The sequence below is a fragment of the Pristiophorus japonicus genome, chromosome 22, assembly GCF_044704955.1.
Source record: "Pristiophorus japonicus isolate sPriJap1 chromosome 22, sPriJap1.hap1, whole genome shotgun sequence".
In the NCBI taxonomy this organism is placed as follows: domain Eukaryota; kingdom Metazoa; phylum Chordata; class Chondrichthyes; family Pristiophoridae; genus Pristiophorus; species Pristiophorus japonicus.
The window spans coordinates 36,123,303-36,142,470 of record NC_091998.1 but is presented as its reverse complement, the minus strand read 5'-3'; the positions used below and the strand labels follow the sequence as shown (position 1 = coordinate 36,142,470).

Genomic DNA, 19,168 nt, shown 5'->3' with positions numbered 1-19,168 from the left:
AAAGTCTGAAGATTATAGGAGGGAGGAAAGACAGACAGGGATACAAGCTGCTGATTACAGACTGGTACTGATGGAAGCCTAGAATATACTCGGAGACCTCTATGCCGTAAAGTTTGGATACTATTTTAAAAGTTTATGGAGCAAAGGAATAAAAGGAATTTCTAAGAGATGCGCTCCAGGTGTAAAGTGCCGAACAGATCTTTCTGCACTGTACAGGGTAGTGGTTGTGTTACTGGACTAGTAATATAGATGCTTGGACCAATATCCAGGGTACACAAATCCCCATCATGACAGTTTGTGAATGTGAATTCAATTTAATAAAAAATCTCCAAATAAAAAGCTGGTACTAGTAAAAGTGACCACAAAGCTGTCAGATTGTCATAAAAACTCAACTAGTTCACTAATGTCCCTTAGGGTCCTTACCTCGTCTGTCCTATATGTGACTCCAGTTCCACACCAACGTGGCTGACTCTTAACTGACCTCTGAAGTTGCCTAGCAAGCCACTCAGTTGTATCAACCCGCTAGAAAGGAAAACAAGAATATAACTGGATGGACCACTCAACTCTGACCTAGATATTGAATCGGGACACGACAAAGGAACGGGCAGCCCAGTCGACTGTCCTCCTCACTAACATGTGGGGACCTGCGGCAAAGTTGGGAAGAGCTGTCCCACAGACTAATAAAGAATCATACCTATCAGTCAACACTCCAGACTCCTCCATCACCATCCTTGGATGTTAGGGAGGAATGGACTCTGGGAGCAATGTTCCCCCCAAGCTGCCCGCAGCTATCACGATGTCTCGTACAGGCAGCTCACCAGCTATTCTGCTGGAAAAAATACCGCGCAGAAAATTTAAAGGCACCACGCATCTAAAATAAAAATTAGAGGGAACATTGTCTGGAAGTCCTCAATATTGACCACACCTTCCATGAAATCTCATGGCATCAGATCAAACATGGACAGGAAACCTCCTGCTGATTACCACCTACCGCTCTCCCTCAGCTGATGGAACAGTACTCCTCCATCTTAAACACTAGAGGCTCTGGGTGGGGGACTTCAATGTACATTGCCAAGAATGGCTCGGTAGCACCACCAATTACCGACCCTAGCCAACTACTGAAGAATATAGCTGGCAGACTCGGCTTGTGACAAATGGAGAGAGAACCAACCCGAGGGAATAACCTACGTGAGCTCGTCCTCACCAACCTGTCAGGTGTGCTGAGGCACAGAGTGCAAAGGACACAGAGCGGAAATTTGCAAATCTGCTGAGGGGGAGACTCTCTGCTAAGTAAACGGAAATTTAGTCTCAACATTTAGAATTTAACTAGGCGGTAAGTACCGTGAGCTGGAAGCGGACGGACCTTCACAGAGGAGCAGGAAACTGTCCAAAGGGAGGAGGAGGGGACACGTAACAAGAACATTTATCTAATGGCGATCATAATATGATCGAGGTCAACATAGTGTTTGAACGGGAGAAACGCAAAACAGCGACTAAGATTCAGGATTTAGGTAAGGCTGACTTCAATGGGATGAGACAGAGACTGCCCGCAGTAAACAGGGAAAAACTGTTCATGGGTAAATTGACAGATAAATTGACAGAAGTGTTGAAAAGAATTTAACGTGTTTCAGAACCAAAAATCTTGCAAAAAAACCCAACCATGGATGACAAAAGAGGTGAGGGATAACATAAAACATCAAAGAAAAAAAACGACAAAAATAACACAGATCTTGGCAATTGGGAATGATACCAGCAACAACAAAGGGTGACAAGACGATAGTAAGAGCTGCAAAAAGGAATATGAAAAGAAACTTGCAATGGATATTAAAACTGACACAAATTCTTTTTTACAATTATATTAGGAAAAAGGTGGTCAGGAGTAATGTTGGCCTCTTGAAAACTGATAATGATGACACTGTCAATGATAATAAGGACATAGCGGACCTGTTGAATAATTACTTTGCATCAGTATTTAGAGTAGAAGAGGTGGATAGCACGCCGGACATCCCGAGCAAACGAATATTGACTCAGGGACATGGACTCAACAAAATTAATGTAATCAAATTAATAATAATAAAGAAAATAACGGCACTAGAGAGCGACAAATACCCAGGGCCAGATGGCTTCCATCCCAGGAATTTAAAGGAAGCAGGTGAGAACATTGCAGGTGCCCGAACTATAATCTTCCAAAGTTCTCTCGATTCAGGAACCATTCGTTAGATTGGAAAATTGCACGTCACTTTGTTATTTCAGAAAGATGAGAGGGAAACCAAGGAATTATTGACCAGTGAGCCTAATATCTGTTCTCAGGAAATTATTGGATTCTATAGTTAAGGATCGAGTGACTGAACACCGTGAACATTTTCAGCTGTCAGAGAGAGCCAGCATGGATTTGTAAAGATCATGGTCATTCCTGATGAAGCTGATTGAATTTTTTGAAGAGGTGACTAAATTAGCGGACACGGGAATGTCTATGGATGTTATTTATATGGACTTCCAGAAGGCATTTGATAAAGTCCCTCATAAAAGACTGTTGGCTAAAGTTGGAATTGAAGGCAAATTATTAATCTGGTTAGGAAATTGGCTGAGCGACAGGAGAGAAAGAGATGGGCAGGTACTCTAATTGGCAGTGGTGTCCCTCAGGGATTTGTTGGGGCCTCAACTATTCACAGCATTTATTAACAACTTGGATGACGGGATAGAGAGCTACATGTCCAATTTCGCTAATGATACAAAAAGATAGGCAGCATTGTAAGCACAGTGTAGATGGAAGCATAAAATTACAAAGAGAAGGATAAACCTGCCAATTACAGGCCAGTCAGTTTAACGTTGGTGATGGGCAAACTTTTAGAAACAATAATCCCGGAGGAAATTAACAGCCACTTCGGCAAGCATGGACTAATAAAGGAGAGCCAGAATGGATTTGTTCAGGACAAATCATGTTTGCCTAACTTTTTTGATGAGGTAACAGAGAGGGTGGGTGAGGGCAGTACAGTTGATTTTGTGTACATGTATATGGACTTTCAAAAGGCTTTTGATAAAGTACCACATAATAGGCTTTTTAGCAATATTGAAGCACATGGGATACAACGTTGGCTAAGGGATAGAAAACAGAGAAGTTGTGGTGAGTGGCTGTTTTTCAGGCTGGAGGGAGGTATACAAGGTTCAGTACGAAGATCACTGCTGTTTTCGGTATACATTAATAACTTGGAGGTGGAGGTACAGGGCACAATTTTGAAATTTGCACATGACATAGAGTTTGGAAGTGTAGTTAACAGTGAGGAAAAGAGTGAAAGACTTCAAGAGGACATAGACAGGCTGGTGAAATGGGCGGACACGTGGCAGATGAAATTTAATGCAGAGAAGTGCGAGGTGATACATTTTGTAGGAAGAATGAGGAGAGACCATGCACACTAAATGTACAATTTTAAAGTGGGTGCAAGAGAGAGAGAGCTGGGAGTGCTTATGCACAAACCTTCGAAGGTGGTAGGACAGGTTAACAAACCAGTTAAAGCAGCAGGTGGGATCGTGGGCTTTATAAATAGAGGCACAGAGAACAAAAGCCAGAAAGTCAAACCTGTATAAAACACTGGTTCAGCCCCAGCTGGAGGATTGTGTCCAATTCTGGGCACCGCACTTTAGGAAGGATGTGAAGGCTTTGGAGATGGTGCAGAGGAGATTTACTGGAATGGTTCCAGGGATGAGGGACTTCAGTTACATGGATAGACTGGAGAAGTTGGGGTTGTTCTCCTTGGAGCAGCGTAGGCTAAGAGGAGATTTGATAGAGGTGTTCAAAATTATGAAGGGTTTAGATAGAGTAAATAAGGAGAAACTGTCGATAACCAGAAGTCATAGATTTAAGGTGATTGGCAAAAGAACCAGAGGCGACATGAGGAAAACATGTTTTACGCAGCGAGTGGTTAGGATTTGGAAGGCACTGCCTGATAGGGCGGTGGAAACAGATTCACTCGTAGCCTTCAAAAGGGAACTGGATAAATACTTGAAGGAGAAAATATTTCAGGGATATGGGGAAAGAGTGGGGGAGTGGGACTGACTGGGTTGCTCTTCGAAAGAGCCGGCGCAGACTCGATGGGCCGAATGGCCTCCTTCTGTGCTGTACTGTTCTGCAAAAGGACATAGACAGGCTAAGTGAGTGGGCAAAAATTTGGCAGATGGAGTATAATGTTGGAAAGTGTGAGGTCATGCACTTTGCAGAAAAAAAAAATCAAAGAGCAAGTTATTATTTAAATGGAGAAAGATTGCAAAGTGCTGCAATACAGCGGGACCTGGGGTCACTTGTGCAAGAAACACAAAAGGTTAGTGTGCAGGTACAGCAAGTGATCAGGAAGGTCAATGGAATCTTGGCCTTTATTGCAAAGGGGATGGAGTATAAAAGCAGGGAAATCTTGCTGCAGTTGTACAGGGTATTGGTGAGGCCACACTTGAAATACTGCGTGCAGTTTTGGTTTCCATATTTACGAAAGGATATACTTGCTTTGGAGGCAGTTCAGAGAAGGTTCACTAGCGTGATTCCGGAGATGAGGGGCTTGACTTATGAGGAAAGGTTGAGGTGGTTGGGCCTCTACTCATTGGAATTCAGAAGATTGAGAGGTGATCTTATCGAAACGTATAAGATTATGAGGGGGCTTGACAAGGTGGATGCAGAGAGGATGTTTCCACTGATGGGGGAGACTAGAACTAGAGGGCATGATCTTAGACTAAGGGGTCACCCATTTAAAACTGAGATGAGGAGAAATTTCTTCTCTCAAAAACATAGAAAATAGGTGCAGGAGTAGGCCATTTGGCCCTTCGAGCCTGCACCGCCATTCAATAAGTTCATGGCTGAACATGCAACTTCAGTACCCCATTCCTGCTTTCTCGCCATACCCCAGAGGGTTGTGGCTCTGTGGAAATCACTACCTCAGAGAGTTGTGGAAGCTGGGACATTGAATAAATTTAAGACAAAGATAGACAGTTTCTTAAACGATAAGGGGTTATGGGGAGCGGGCAGGGAAGTGGAGCTGAGTCTATGATCAGATCAGCCATGATTTTATTGAATGATGGAGCAGGCTCGGGGGCTGTATGGCCGACTCCTGCTCCTATTTCTTATCATTCTATTTTAGTAGACTAAATTAATGGGCAAAACTGTGACAAATGAATTTCAATACAGGCAAATGTGACGTCATCCACAAATGAAATACTTTTTGGAGTACAGTCACTGTTGTAATGTAGGAAACGTGGCAACCAATCTGCACACAGCAAGCTCCCACAAACAGCAATGTGATAATGACCAGTTTTAGTTATGATGATTGAGGGACAAATACTGACAGGACACCGGGGATAACTCCCCTGCTCTTCTTAGAAATAGTGCCATCGGACCTGAGAGAGCAGACTGTTTAATGTCTCGTCCGAAAGACAACACCTCCCTCAGTACTGCACTGGTGTCAGCCTAGATTTTGGTGCCAAGGTCTTTGAAGTGGGACTGGAACCCATAACCTTCTGACTCAGTGGCGAGGCGGTAACCAACTGATCCATGGCTGCCATCTAGATCTTTAAAATTTGTGGCTCCCAGTGTGGGTCAGTAACTACAGGGAGAGCTCCCAGTGTGGGTCAGTAACTACAGGGAGAGGTCCCAGTGTGGGTCAGTAACTACAGGGAGAGCTCCCAGTGTGGGTCAGGAACTACAGGGAGAGCTCCCAGAATGGGTCAGGAACTACAGGGAGAGCTCCCAGAGTGGGTCAGGAACTACGGGGCGAGCTCCCAGTGTGGGTCAGTAACTACAGGGAGAGCTCCCAGAGTGGGTCAGTAACTACAGGGAGAGCTCCCAGTGTGGGTCAGTAACTACAGGGAGAGCTCCCAGTGTGGGTCAGGAACTACGGGGCAAGCTCCCAGTGTGGGTCAGTAACTACAGGGAGAGCTCCCAGTGTGGGTCAGTAACTACAGGGGCTCCCAGTGTGGGTCAGTAACTACAGGGAGATCTCCCAGTGTGGGTCAGTAACTACGGGGCAAGCTCCCAGTGTGGGTCAGTAACGACAGAGAGAGATCCCAGTGTGGGTCAATAACGACAGGGAGAAATCCCAGTGTGGGTCAGTAACTACAGGGAGAGCTCCCAGTGTCGGTCAGTAACTACAGGGAGAGCTCCCAGTGTGGGTCAGTAACTACAGGGAGAGCTCCCAGTGTGGGTCAGTAACTACAGGGAGATCTCCCAGTGTGGGTCAGTAACTACAGGGAGATCTCCCAGTGTGGGTCAGTAACTACAGGGAGAGTCCCAGTGTGGGTCAGTAACTACAGGGAGAGCTCCCAGTGTGGGTCAGTAACTACAGGGGCTCCCAGTGTGGGTCAGTTACTACAGGGAGAGTCCCAGTGTGGGTCAGTAACTACAGGGAGAGCTCCCAGTGTGGGTCAGTAACTACAGGGGCTCCCAGTGTGGGTCAGTTACTACAGGGTCTCCCAGTGTGGGTCAGTTACTACAGGGTCTCCCAGTGTGGGTCAGTCACTACAGGGTCTCCCAGTGTGGGTCAGTCACTACAGGGCACGACTAGTCTGGGTGTGTGACAACACGGAAGCTTGCCTTGAACAGTGACGACATATCCTGAGTATTCTGGGGCATAAGAGTTTGCAGTATCTATTGACTGCATGTTACTTTCCTCTCTCTCTCTGATATTCTTCCCACTCCTGCACTGAACACAGCACAGAGCAGCGATCAAAGCTGAGGCCCTCGTGCTTGTGGTGGTGTTAGACGTACAGACCCTCTACCCATGGGATAGTTCGTCCAAGTCAACAATTAACAGCGGTGCTGCCCACCATGCCGATCTATTTTTAATCCATTCGTCAACATGTCAGCCTGGCTCTATGTCCACACTAACCTGAGATTTTATTAAGTAGGAGTCGAAAGCTGGCACTCGAACTTGCGATATCTGTGGTTCCAGAGGCAAGAGCAAATTGACAGGACTGATCGCTGGACCCACCACTGACACAACATCCTTCTCTTCATCTGCAGAACACACAGATTGAACAAAGATTAGTCTCGCCCCCCGAGGTTAAACACGGTGCGCTCTCACAGCCAGCTTCCAAATCCCTGCAATTACCGCTCTGGAAATGGGGGTGCTGGTGGGACCCCAGGCCCCTCTGGACAGAGAGACCCCACGCTCCGCGGGACGGACAGACCCTGGGATCAGACGTGCCAGCAACACTGTCCCTCATCACTTCCCTCGTCCTGGCCTCTGGCTCCGTGGCCAATAATGGAAGCTCAATGTGTGAGGGTAAAGCTGTACACCGCCACTCAATCTGCTGCCTCACCCATTAACAGGAAGCTTTTTAATGAAAAAGCTTCATCCAGTTTTCTCCCGACAGCACCACTTGTTGAGAAATGAAGATTTGCATTTATATAGCGCCTTTCGCGACCACTGGACGTCTCAAAGCGCTTTATAGCCAATGAAGTATTGTTGGAGTGTAGTCACTGTTGTTATGCGGCAACCAATTTGCGCACAGCAAGCGCCCACAAACAGCAATGTGATAAGGACCAGATAATGTGTTTTTTGTTACGTTGATTGAGGGATAAACATTGGTCAGGGCACCGGGGAGAATCCCCCTGTTCTTCTTTGAAAAAGTGCTGTGGGATCTCATCCGAAGGACGGCACCTCCAACGGTGCTGTGCTCCCTCAGCAGTGCACTGGAATGTCAGCCTAGATTTATGTGTTCAAGTTCCTGGAGTGGGACTTGAACCCACAACCTTCAGACTCAGAGGTGAAGAGTGCTGCCCACTGAGCCACGGCTCACACACAGACAGTACATCTGGCACCGGGCAGCACTGACACCTCGCCAAAAGTGTGAGAGGCTGTGGGACACTATAGCCGAGCTCCATTCCATCTTCATCTGACAGAGTGTCAGCAGCAGGACCGTGATGCAGCTCAGGGGTGGAACTTGTTCCAGTGGGGGTGGTGCACACAGCAATTTTAGCATGCCAGCTGGTGTTCAGTCAGCGCAGACCTGGGGACAGAGACTGGGATGTCCCAATGGCTCAGTCTGGCACAGGCACTTCCTTTAACCATCAAATCACTATCCAATCCACAGGACAAATCCACAGTGCTTTGTCAGTTAATCCTGATCAATCAGTTCCTCACTGAAACAAAATGTCTCCGCCCTGACTGAACCCTTCGAACTCCAAAACTCAACCACAGATTTTAGCAAGTTTTAGCCTTTTAGATCTAGAAGGAATTTGGGGTTAATTTATATTATAGTTTTGCTATAAAATTAAATTTGGGCTCGGGATGTGAATTAGGTCCAATCATTGAGGGGAGTGGTTAAGTATTAGTATTAGGCAGTCCCTCAGGGTCGAGGATGACCTGCTTCCACAGCAAAAAACTGAGTTCTCAGGTATTTCCATGGGGGACCTGACATTCCAGGTCCAGAACTTCACTTTGAAGGGTGGAAGATGCCTGTGCGTGAATTATATTGGATAAAGTAACTAACAGAAGCATGGTACTCACATACCATATCAATTTGACACAATGGGGTTATATATTACATAATGTTTCCAGTGGGGTTCCACAGGGCTCAGTGCTGGGTCCCTTGCTTTTTGTGGTGTACATCAATGACTTGGACTTGAATGTTGGGGGTATGATTAAGAAGTTTGCAGACGATTGTACCAAAATCGGCTGTGTAGTTGATAATGAAGAATAAAGATATCAATGGACTGGTCAGGTGGGCAGAACAGTGGCAAATGGCATTCAGTCTGGAGAAGTGTGAGGTAATGCATTTGGGGAGATCTAACAAGGCAAGGGTGTTATATATGAAGAAAGAGTCAGACTGAATATTGTGAGCTCAAAGTAAAGTGTGACCTTCGTCTTTTATTGCAGGTCTCCATACTGCCTCTCCAACCTGTGAGGCCTCATTAAATACCTGTGCTCCCAAGGGATTATGGGATCCCTTGGAACTCCAGTGGATGAGCCCTCTGGTGGCTGTAGAGTATATACAAGTTCACATATATGACAAAGGGAATACACATTAAATAGTACGACACTGAAAAGTATAGAGGAACAAAGGGACTTTGCAGTGCAGGTCCACAGATCCCTGAAGGTAGCAGGCTAGGTAGATAAGGTGGTTAAGGTGGTATACGGAATACTTGCCTTTATTAGCCGAGGCATGGAATACAAGAACAAGGACGTTATGCTTGACCTGTATAAAATACTGGTTAGGCCGCAGCTGGAGTACTGTGTGCAGTTCTGGTCACCACATTATAGGAAAGATGTGATTGCATTGAAAAGGTTGCAGAGGAGATTTACAAGAATGTTGCCTGGACTGGAGAATTTTGGCTATGAGGAAAGATTGGAGATGCTGGGTCTGTTTTCTCTGGAAGAGGCTGAGGGGAGACCTTATTGAGATGTATAAAATTATGAGGAGCCTGGATAGAGTGGATAGGAAAGACCTGTTTCCCTTAGTAGAGGGGTCAACAACCAAGGGGCATAGATTTAAAGTAATTGGGAGGAGGTTTAGAGGGGATTTGAGGGGAAATGTCTTTATCCAGAGGGTGGTGGGGGTCTGGAAGGGTGGTAGAGACAGAAACCTTCACCACATTTAAAAAGTACTTAGATGTGCTCTTGAAGTGCCGTAACCTACAGGGCTACAGACCTAGAGCTGGAAAGTGGGATTAGGCTGGATAACTCTTGGTCGGTGCGCGGACACGATAGGCCGAAATGGCCTCCTCCCGTCCTGTAAATTTCTATGATTCTATGATAATATTTACAGCACATAAACAGGCTATTCGCCCAAACAGGTCCATGCCAAAGTTTATGCTCCACACCAGCCGCCTCCCAGTCACCCCATCAGCATATCCCTCTATTCCTTTCTCCCTCATGTGTTTATCTAGCTTCCCCTTAAATGCTTCTATTCTGGTTGCTTCAACTACTCCCTGTGGTAGCGAGTTCTATATTCTAACCATTCTCTGGGTAAAGAAGTGTATCCCGAATTTCCAATTGGATTTATTAGTGACCATGTTATATTTATGGCCCCTCGTTCTGTTCTCTCCCACAAGTGGAAACATCTTCTCTACGTTTATCCTATCAAACTCTTTCATAATCTTAAGACCTCTATCAGGTCACCCTTCAGTCTTCTATTTTTAGCTTGTACAATCTTTCCAGCCACATGAATACTATGGCAACAAGAGCAGGTCAGAGGCTGGGTATTCAGCAGCGAGTGTCTCACCTCCTGGCTCCCCAAAGCCTTTCCACCATCTATAAGGCACAAGTCAGGAGTGTGATGGAATACTCTCCACTTGCCTGGATGAGTGCAGCTCCAACAACACCCAAGAAGTTCAACACCATCCAGAACTAATCCGCTTGATTAGCATCCCATCCACCACCTTAAACATTCACTCCCTCCACCACCGGCGCACCGTGGCTGCAGTGTGCACCATCTACAAGATGCACTGCAGCAACTCGCCAAGGCTTCTTCGACAGCACCTCGCAAACCCGCAACCTCCACCAACTAGAAGGACAAGGGCAGCAGGCGCATGGGAATACCACCACCTCCATGTTCACCTCCAAGTCACACACCATCCTGGCTTGGAAATATATCGGCCGTTCCTTCATCAGTGCAGGGTCAAAATCCCTGGAACCCCTGCCAACACCACTGTGGGAGCACCTTCACCATACGGACTGCAGAGGTTCAAGGCGGAGGCTCAGCACCATCTTCTCAAGGAGCAATTAGGGATGTGTTGAGCAGTGCTGACATGTTATTTATTCATGAGGCTATCACAGCAACACTGACCAGCAAAGACACTGGATTACAATCAGAAGCAGGCACACTTGGAGAGTAATTCCCCTCCCTAGCCCAGAGCGACCTCTAGAATCCACCTGCTACATTAGCCCGGATCAGCAAACTTAGCAAACAGCAGAGACTGAATCTGGGCCCCTCTGATGGACAAGGCTTCATGATCACTCGGCAGCACCTTAATTGATGAGTTCATTGAGAGCTGTATATAATTTTTATAAAGTGATTTAAACAGCAGTAAACTCTAGATTTAGCATTTATCATAAGTCTTCACATAACAGCATACGTTTCACAGCTGAGTTATTGGCTCTGAAACTGACAATGTCTTTCATCATTACAGGAACAATTTTCATAATCTGAGGAATTCAGTGGCCTTTGTACCTGAAACATGCCCTTCCCAGTGTTTACGGATCAGCTCTTCCATACAGCCCAACACCTCCAACCACACCTCGTCAAAGAGCTCGGCCACGATTGTATTCCTCCTGCAGGGACTTGGAGAGATGGGAGGCAGCCCCAGTCTGTTCTCATATTGCAAGGCAAGACCCAACCTTTTCTCCCAGGGGTCATCTTCCCTGTGTGGACACACAGCACAAACCGTAAACATAACACATTAACATGCAAAACAAAACACATTCACCCGCACCAATTGCCACACTTACATCCCAGAAAGCAATCGGAAACAATAGCTAGACAAGGCTCCACGATAAACCTGCTGACAATGTCAGGCATTAATATCTCCTGGCCATACGGCAGTCACGTCCAGCTTACCTGTGGCAGTCTGTCCCTTGCATTTGTTAATGTTATGTCTTTAATACTCTTATGCATGACTCCACGAGGTCTAGTATTGTACTTGAGCTGTTGTGACCTTAGTCCCATTTATTGTAACTCCAGAGTGAGGTATAAGCATGGTGGGCAACCTTTTATACTGGGCCCTGCACACCTATACAGGTGACCCTCAGGTCTCCCACCGCAGTGCCCTCTGGTGGCATACCTTAAGTGACTATATAGTTAGTATACATGGTCGACATACATGACAGTATTTTACACAGCGTACGGTTAGGATCTGGAATGCATTGCCTGAAAGGATGGTGGAGGCAGATTCGATCGTGGCTTCCAATAGGGAAATTGGATAACTGAAGAATTTTTTTTTGCAGGGCTTCGGGGAAAGGGCGGAGGAATGGGATTAGCTGAAGTGCTCTTGCTGAGAGCCGGCATGGGCTCGACAGGCCAAATGGTCTCCTTCTGTGCTGTAACCATTCTATGATTCATCTATGAAATGGAGGTGGAAATCATCGCTGATGAAAAGTCGCTCGGTGCAGAGGCTGAAGGAGGAAAGCAGTGAAGCTATCTCAATGAGAAATTTGGAGTGATAGTGAAGCAAGGATTTTAAGAGGCGAGGGAGTGGAGGGTGGTGAGATGCTCAAAGTGGGAGTAGGGAGACAGAGCAAGGTGTGATTTGGTGATGAGAGCCACACCACCACCATGGCAGTCTGGGCGGGGAAGATATAGCCAGGCAGGGAGACTTCATTTAGGGGGAAGGTGTCATAGCCCCTTAGCCAGGTTTCAGTCAAGGCCACAATGTCGATGCAATCATCCACAATAAAGCTCATGGATGGCAAGAGCCTTGTTCATAAGTGAACGGATGTTCTGTAGGGAGATGTGGAGAGGGGTGGTGATAGCTGACCATAAGAACATAATAAGAGCTGGCCCTTTGAGCCTGCTCCACCATTCAACAAGATCATGGCTGATCGTCTACCTCAACTCCACCTTCCCACATTATCCCCATATCCCTTACTTCTCAAAAAGTTATCGACTTCTGTCTTGAACATACTCAACAACTGAGCATTCACAGCTCTCCGGGGTAAGTCAGAGTCCACAGGGTCAGCATTGAGAGGGGTGAGCAGGATGGAAAGGTGGTTAGCAAGATTAGTCACTAGCGGACTGGTTGGAAGGTCGGTGAGAGAGTAGGATGGCACAGTTGGGGTTGCTGCTCGTAAGGAGGCAGCAACGAGTGCCTCTATGTGCCCTTTGGAGAATGCCAAGAGAAACACAGAGGGAAGTTGTCGGCTTATCTAAGAGGGAGTCTAGCCTGGGACGGCAGCAGAGAGTGCGGAAACTCTTGGCCAAAGAGGGCGAAATTGGCCTGAAGCTACATAGTAACTAATAGGTTTCAATGCAGGACTTTGAGGTAATAACCTCAGGATTATTACAAATGCTATAAACTAGCCAGTACAGCAACAGCCTGATTAGGGAGATAGATTTGTGGTTGTAATTGTGATGTGGGAGGGAAGAATTCAGATTTTTGGGAGCACTGAAACCAGGTTTGTGGCAGGAATGAGCTATACAATGGGACAGAGCTGGGACCACCATCATTGCAGGGAGAATAAATGGAACAAATCTAGCGGGAGGATGGGAAAAGCAGAGAATAGTACAAACAGGTTGGAACGGCTAGTAAGCTTTAGGTATACAGATAGTAAGGAGGTAGAATGACCAAAAGATAGGAAGAATTAAAAATGTACGAAAATAAATAGCCAAACCAAGGGAATCCAAAGTAAAAGTCACTAATTGCATATTGGATTTGGATCCGCTTGGAGACCAGTCACCAGAGGTATCATGCAGGGATCGGTGTTGGGACTGGTGCTGTTCAAAGTTCCCGCTAAGCTGCATGGCTGTCTGGAGGTCCCATGCAGGCCGGTCACTGGCTTTTCAATGCAAGATTTTGTGCATGCGCAAAATTATGAATGGGCCGTGTAGCCCGTTAAAAGGACCACAAACCCCAAAATGAGGGGCAACATTGTGAAAGTTTACAATTTTTACTAATGATCTAGATGTCGGTGTTGGGGGAAATGAGTTGCAAGTTTGAAGATAATACTGAGATATATACGAGAGCAAGAAAAAAAAAGACATGCATTTATATAGTGTCTTTCATGACCACCGGAAGCGCTTTACAGCCAATGAAGGACTTTGAGTGTAGTCACTGCTGTAATGTGGGAAACGCGGCAGCCAATTTGAGCACAGCAAGCTCCCACAAACAGCAATATGATAATGACCAGATCATCTGTTTCTGTTATGATGATTGAGAGATAAATATTGGCCAGGACACATTAAGGACAGTAGATGACGCTTGATTACTACAAGCAGATTTAGATGTGCTGACATTAGGCTCGTGACTAGCAAACGATGTTTAACTTAGAAAATTACAGTGTTATGTATGTGGGCAGGGTAAATGCTGAACATACATACACACTTCATGGAAAGGTTCTAAAGCCAGTTGAACACGAGAGGTCTGGATAATCTAGGGCATGCATCTGAAATGGTTCATGACCAATGTCTTGAAGCAATAGCTAGAGTGAATAGGGTGTTGGATGTATTTACAAGATAATTACCTACAAAACAAAGCATACTATTTTGTCCTTGTACAAGACCTTTGTTAGAATACTCATTCCAATGTTGTTCTCCTCACATGGTGGACGATAGTGAGGTGTTGGAAAAGGTTCAGGAGGCTACAAAATTAATTCCTAGTATAAAGTACCTTTTTTGTATTTATTCATTCATGGGATGTGGGAGTCGCTGGCAAGGCCGGCATTTATTGCCCATCCATAATTGCCCTCGAGAAGGTGGTGGTGAGCCGCCTTCTTGAACCGCTGCAGTCCGTGTGGTGAAGGCGCTCCCACAGAGCTGTTAGGGAGGGAGTTCCAGGATTCTGACCCAGCGACGATGAAGGAACGGCGATATATATCCAAGTCGGGATGGTGTGTGACTTGGAGGGGAACGTGGAGGTGGTGGTGTTCCCATGCGCCTGCTGCCCTTGTCCTTCTTGGTGGGAGGTGCTGCCGAAGAAGCCTTGGCGAGTTGCTGCAGTGCATCTTGTAGATGGTACAACTGCAGCCACAGTGCGCCGGTGGTGGAGGGAGTGAATGTTTCAGGTGGTGGATGGGGGGCCACTCAAGCAGGCTGCTTTGTCCTGGATGGTGTCGAGCTTCTTGAGTGTTGTTGGAGCTGCAATCATCCAGGCAAGTGGAGAGTATTCCATCAAACTCCTGACTTGTGCCTTGTGGTGGAAAGGCTTTGGGGAGTCAGGAGGTGAGACACTCGCCGCAGAATACCCAGCCTCTGACCTGCTCTTGTAGCCACAGTATGTGCGTGGCTGGTCCAGTTAAATTTTTGGTCAATGATGACCGAGATTGTTGATGGTGGGGGATGAGACAATGCTAAATGCTAAATGCCGTTGAATGTCAAGGGGCAGTAGGTAGAGTCTTCTTGTGGAGATGGTCATTGCCTGGCACTTGTTTGGTGCAAATGTTACTTGCCACTTATCAGCCAAAACCTGGATATTGTACAGGTCTGCTTCAATATCTGAAGAATTGCGAACAGAACTGAACATCAGCAAACATCCTCACTTCTGATGGACAGAAGGTCACTGATGAAGCCGCTGAAGATGATTTGGCCGAGGACACTGCCCTATGGTGACCTGGGGCTGAGATGATTGTATTCCAACCATCTCACCCATTTTCCTTTGTGCTAGGTTTGACTCCAGCCACAGAAGAGTTTGGGGCCTGATCCCCATTGACTTCAATTTTACTCGGGCTCCTTGATGCCACATTCGGTCAAATGTTGCATTGATGTCAAGAGCAATCACTCTCACCTCACCTCTGGAATTCAGCAGTGTGTCCATGTTTGGAACACGGCTATAGTGAGGTCTGGAGTCGAGTGGTCTTGGCAGAACACAAACAGCATAGGTGAGCAGGCTATTGGTGAATATATGTTACTTGATAGCATGGTCAATGACACTTTCCATCATTCTGCAGATGATTGAGAGTAAACTGATGGGGCGGTAATTGGCCAGATTGGATTTGTCCTGCCTTTTGTGGACAAGACATACCTGGGCAATTTTCCACATTGTCGGGAAGCTGCCTGTGTTTTAGCTGTACTGGAATAGCTTGGCTAGAGGCACGCACAAGTCTTCAACACGACAGCTGGGATGTTGTCGGGTCCCATAGCCTTTGCTCTATCCAGTGCGCTCAGCCGCTTCTTGGCATCACATGGAGTAAATCGAATTGGCTGAAGACTGGCTTCTGTGAACGATAGCCTAGTGGTTATGTTACTGGACTAGAAGTCCAGAGGCCTGAACTAATGATCCAGAGGCTGAGACCATAGAATCATAGAATAGTATAGCACAGAAGGAACCATTCGGCCCATCGGGTCTGCGCCGGCTCTTTCGAAGAGCAACCCTAGTCAGTCCCACTCCCCTGCTCCTTCCCCATAACCCGGCAATTTTTTCTCCTTCAAATATTTATCCAGTTCCCTTTTGAAGGCTACGATTGAATCTGTATCCACCGCCCTATCAGGCAGTGCCTTCCAAAACCGGAATGGCCTCGGTCCCGAACGTTCCGGATTTCGGAGGTTGTACCTGTACTAGCTTTTTATTCCCAAGTAACTGAATTCAAATTCACAAATAGCAGTGGTAGGATCTGAACGCATGGCTCAGTACTATTTGTCCAGGCATCTGGATTACTGGTCCAATAACATAACCACTGTGCTACCGCACTCATTTTAGTTACCAAACTAGGCCGACAGAATTGAGTCTTTACACTTTACAGATACGTGAACTTGGGGGTGATTTGATCGAGGTTTGTAGGATGGTGTTTGTGTCGACAGGTTGTTTCAGAGGACCAGGTGTTAGATAAGACCAGAAGGTGGTTAGAGGCCGGGAGAACTAGAGGACATATAGCACAGGCTGCTGTTTCGTGCTGTGGACGTGGATTTGCTAAATTCCTCCAAGCGAGAGCTCCACCCCTTTCTGGCTGAGGCAGAGATCACTGCGTACAAATGGGTAAACGTTACTCGGGGCCACAGTGGCTCCCCGATTTAGTTTGGGGGTCAGAGAAAAAAAATCCTGTGAGTGTTGCCCACTTGACCACGACTGACATGGTAGACTCGACTATTCCAATGCTCTCCTGCAATTATCGATCATCCTCTATAAACCTGAGCTCATCCAAATCTGCTGCCCGTATGCCAACCCGCACCAAGTCTTGTTCACCCATCACCCCTGGTGCTCGCCAACCTACACTGGCTCCCAGCCCGACAACGCCTCTCTTTGAAAATTCTCACCATCGTGTTCAACTGGTCTCAACTCTCCCCATCTCTGTAACCTCCTCCAGCACTACAGCCTTCCGAGAACTTTGTGTTCCTCCAACTCTGGCCTTTTGTGCATCTCCCACTTCGTTCACCCGACCATTTGTCAGCTGTCCCTTCAGCCACCTCGGCCCTCAACTTGAAGAATTCCCTCCCTAAACCCCTTTCTCCTCCGTTAAGATGCTGCTTAAAATCTACCTCTTTGACCAAGTATTTGGTCATCCGTCCTAATATCTCCTTCTTTGCCTTGGTGTCCAGTTTTTTTGGTCTGATTATGCTCCTTGAGACGTTTTACTACGTCGAATGCGCTATATAAATGCAAGTTGGTGTTGGTGGTGTTGTTGTTGATGATGAGATGGGAGAGTGAGCGCCAATGTCATCACAAAGTGTTGTTGTGGACCGATGCCCTTCCAGCGCTGTGGGTAGGGACTAAGCTTTACTGGATGGCTTTAGGAACCTAGGAAATAGGAACAGGAGTAGGCCATACGTCCCCTTGAGCCTGCTCCGCCACTCAATATAATCTCAGCTGATCCGATCATGGACTCAGGTCCACCTCCCTGCCCGCTCCCCATAACCCCTTATCGTTTAAGAAACTGTCTATTTCTGTCTTATATTTATTCAATGTCCCAGCTTCCACAGCTCTCTGAGGCAGCGAATTCCACAGATTTACAACCCTCAGAGAAGAAATTTCTCATCTCTGTTTTAAATGGGCGGCCCCTTATTTTAAGATCATGCTGTCTAGTTCTAGTCTCCTCCATCATTGGAAACATCCTCTCTGCATTCACCTTGTCAAGGCCCCTCATAATCTTATGCGTTTCAATAAGATTACCTCTCATTCTTCTGAATTCCAATGAGTAGAGGCCCAACCTACTCAACCTTTCCTAATAAGTCAACTCCCTCATCTCTGGAATCAACCTAGTGAACCTTCTCTGAACTGCCTCCACAGCAAGTATATCCTTTCGTAAATATGGAATCCAAAACTGCATGCAGTATTCCAGGTGTGGCCTCACCAATACCTTATATAGCTGTAGCAAGACTTCCCTACTTTTATACTCCATCCCCTTTGCAATAAAGGCCAAGATACCATTGGCCTTCCTGATCACTTGTTGTGCCTACATACTATCCTTTTGTGTTTCATGCACAAGTACCCCCAGGTCCCGCTGTACTGCGGCACTTTTCAATCTTTCTCCATTTAAATAATAACTTGCTCTTCGATTTTTCTGCCTAAGTTCATGACCTCGCACTTTCCAACATTATACTCCATCTGCCAAATTTTTGCCCACTCACTTAGCCTGTCCTTTTGCAGATGTGGTGTGTCCTCCTCACACATTGCTTTTCCTCCCAGCAAACTTGGCTACGTTACACTCAGTCCCTTCTTCCAAGTCGTTAATATAGATTGCAAATAGTTGGGGTCCCAGCACTGATCCCTGCGGCACCCCACTAGTTACTGGTTGCCAAATGGTTGAACAGAGAATGACAAGATGCGTGTACACACACACTCTTTAGTTCTGTTAGTGCTAATTCAATAAATTGGTTATTAAATGGATGCGCTGTCTACGATTGGTCCTCTTGGAGGATAAGTCACACCGTGAAGTGTCACAGGAATGTGTAACTGTCACCGCCCATCCCAAGGTTTCACTGACTGCAAATTGTAATTCGAGCCGCTTTGACTTCCTGAAGCGACAGAGGACAGAGCTCCCCAGAAGACAGCCAGGGCCAGCCAAAGTCCCATACCCCAGTCCAAGTGCATCCCTCCACCAGCCAAAGCACCGTACCCCAGCTCAAAAGTATTCTCCGCACCCCCCACCGGCAATCATAGATGGGGCAGGCATCGTGTATGGACTATTGACAGGTTTATTGGGTATGAAGTGAATAGTGACAGCGTCGTGACTTCTGGATATCATCCACTCCAACGATGTCCCTTATAGGGGGTTGGAAGAATGTGATCCGTCTTCCCTGAGTTCCCTCTCTCCCCTCCGATCCCCTCTGTCATGTATGTAACCTTAATGTAACAACATTGCAGTATTGTATATACTTGAGAAATGCACACATTGACCACAGGGGGTGAACTTGTGGGAGACACTCCTCACCTGGTCATCCAGGTATATAAAGGGAGGTCCCACACAGGGTCATCACTTCTTGGTCCTGTGAATAAAGGTGCAGGTCATGGAGTGACCCTGTCCATAGAATGTGCCTCGTCTGGATTTGTGGTATTGTGTAAGGACTTTACATTGGCGACGAGAAACGGGAATCAACGACCCAC

At 46.6% G+C, this 19,168-nt stretch overlaps 1 protein-coding gene across 7 annotated transcripts in view; it reads right to left on the bottom strand.

The window, feature by feature from the left end:
• The window catches only part of LOC139234953 (protein FAM149B1-like), a 143,727-nt gene that overhangs the window by 71,125 nt on the left and 53,434 nt on the right, over positions 1–19,168 (bottom strand). For 6 of the 7 annotated variants that reach the window (XR_011588370.1, XR_011588371.1, XM_070865932.1 and 3 more), the window contains exons 7-9: positions 11,152–11,342; positions 6,867–6,994; positions 424–522 (exon numbers count right to left, since the gene is read on the bottom strand). Coding sequence is in view for 5 of the 7 variants with exons in the window: in XM_070865932.1 (XP_070722033.1) it covers positions 424–522; positions 6,867–6,994; positions 11,152–11,342 (418 nt within the window). In the remaining 2 variants the exon portion in view is untranslated. The remainder of the gene's footprint in view (positions 1–423; positions 523–6,866; positions 6,995–11,151; positions 11,343–19,168) is intronic. The other variant, XM_070865936.1, reaches the window with a different exon arrangement.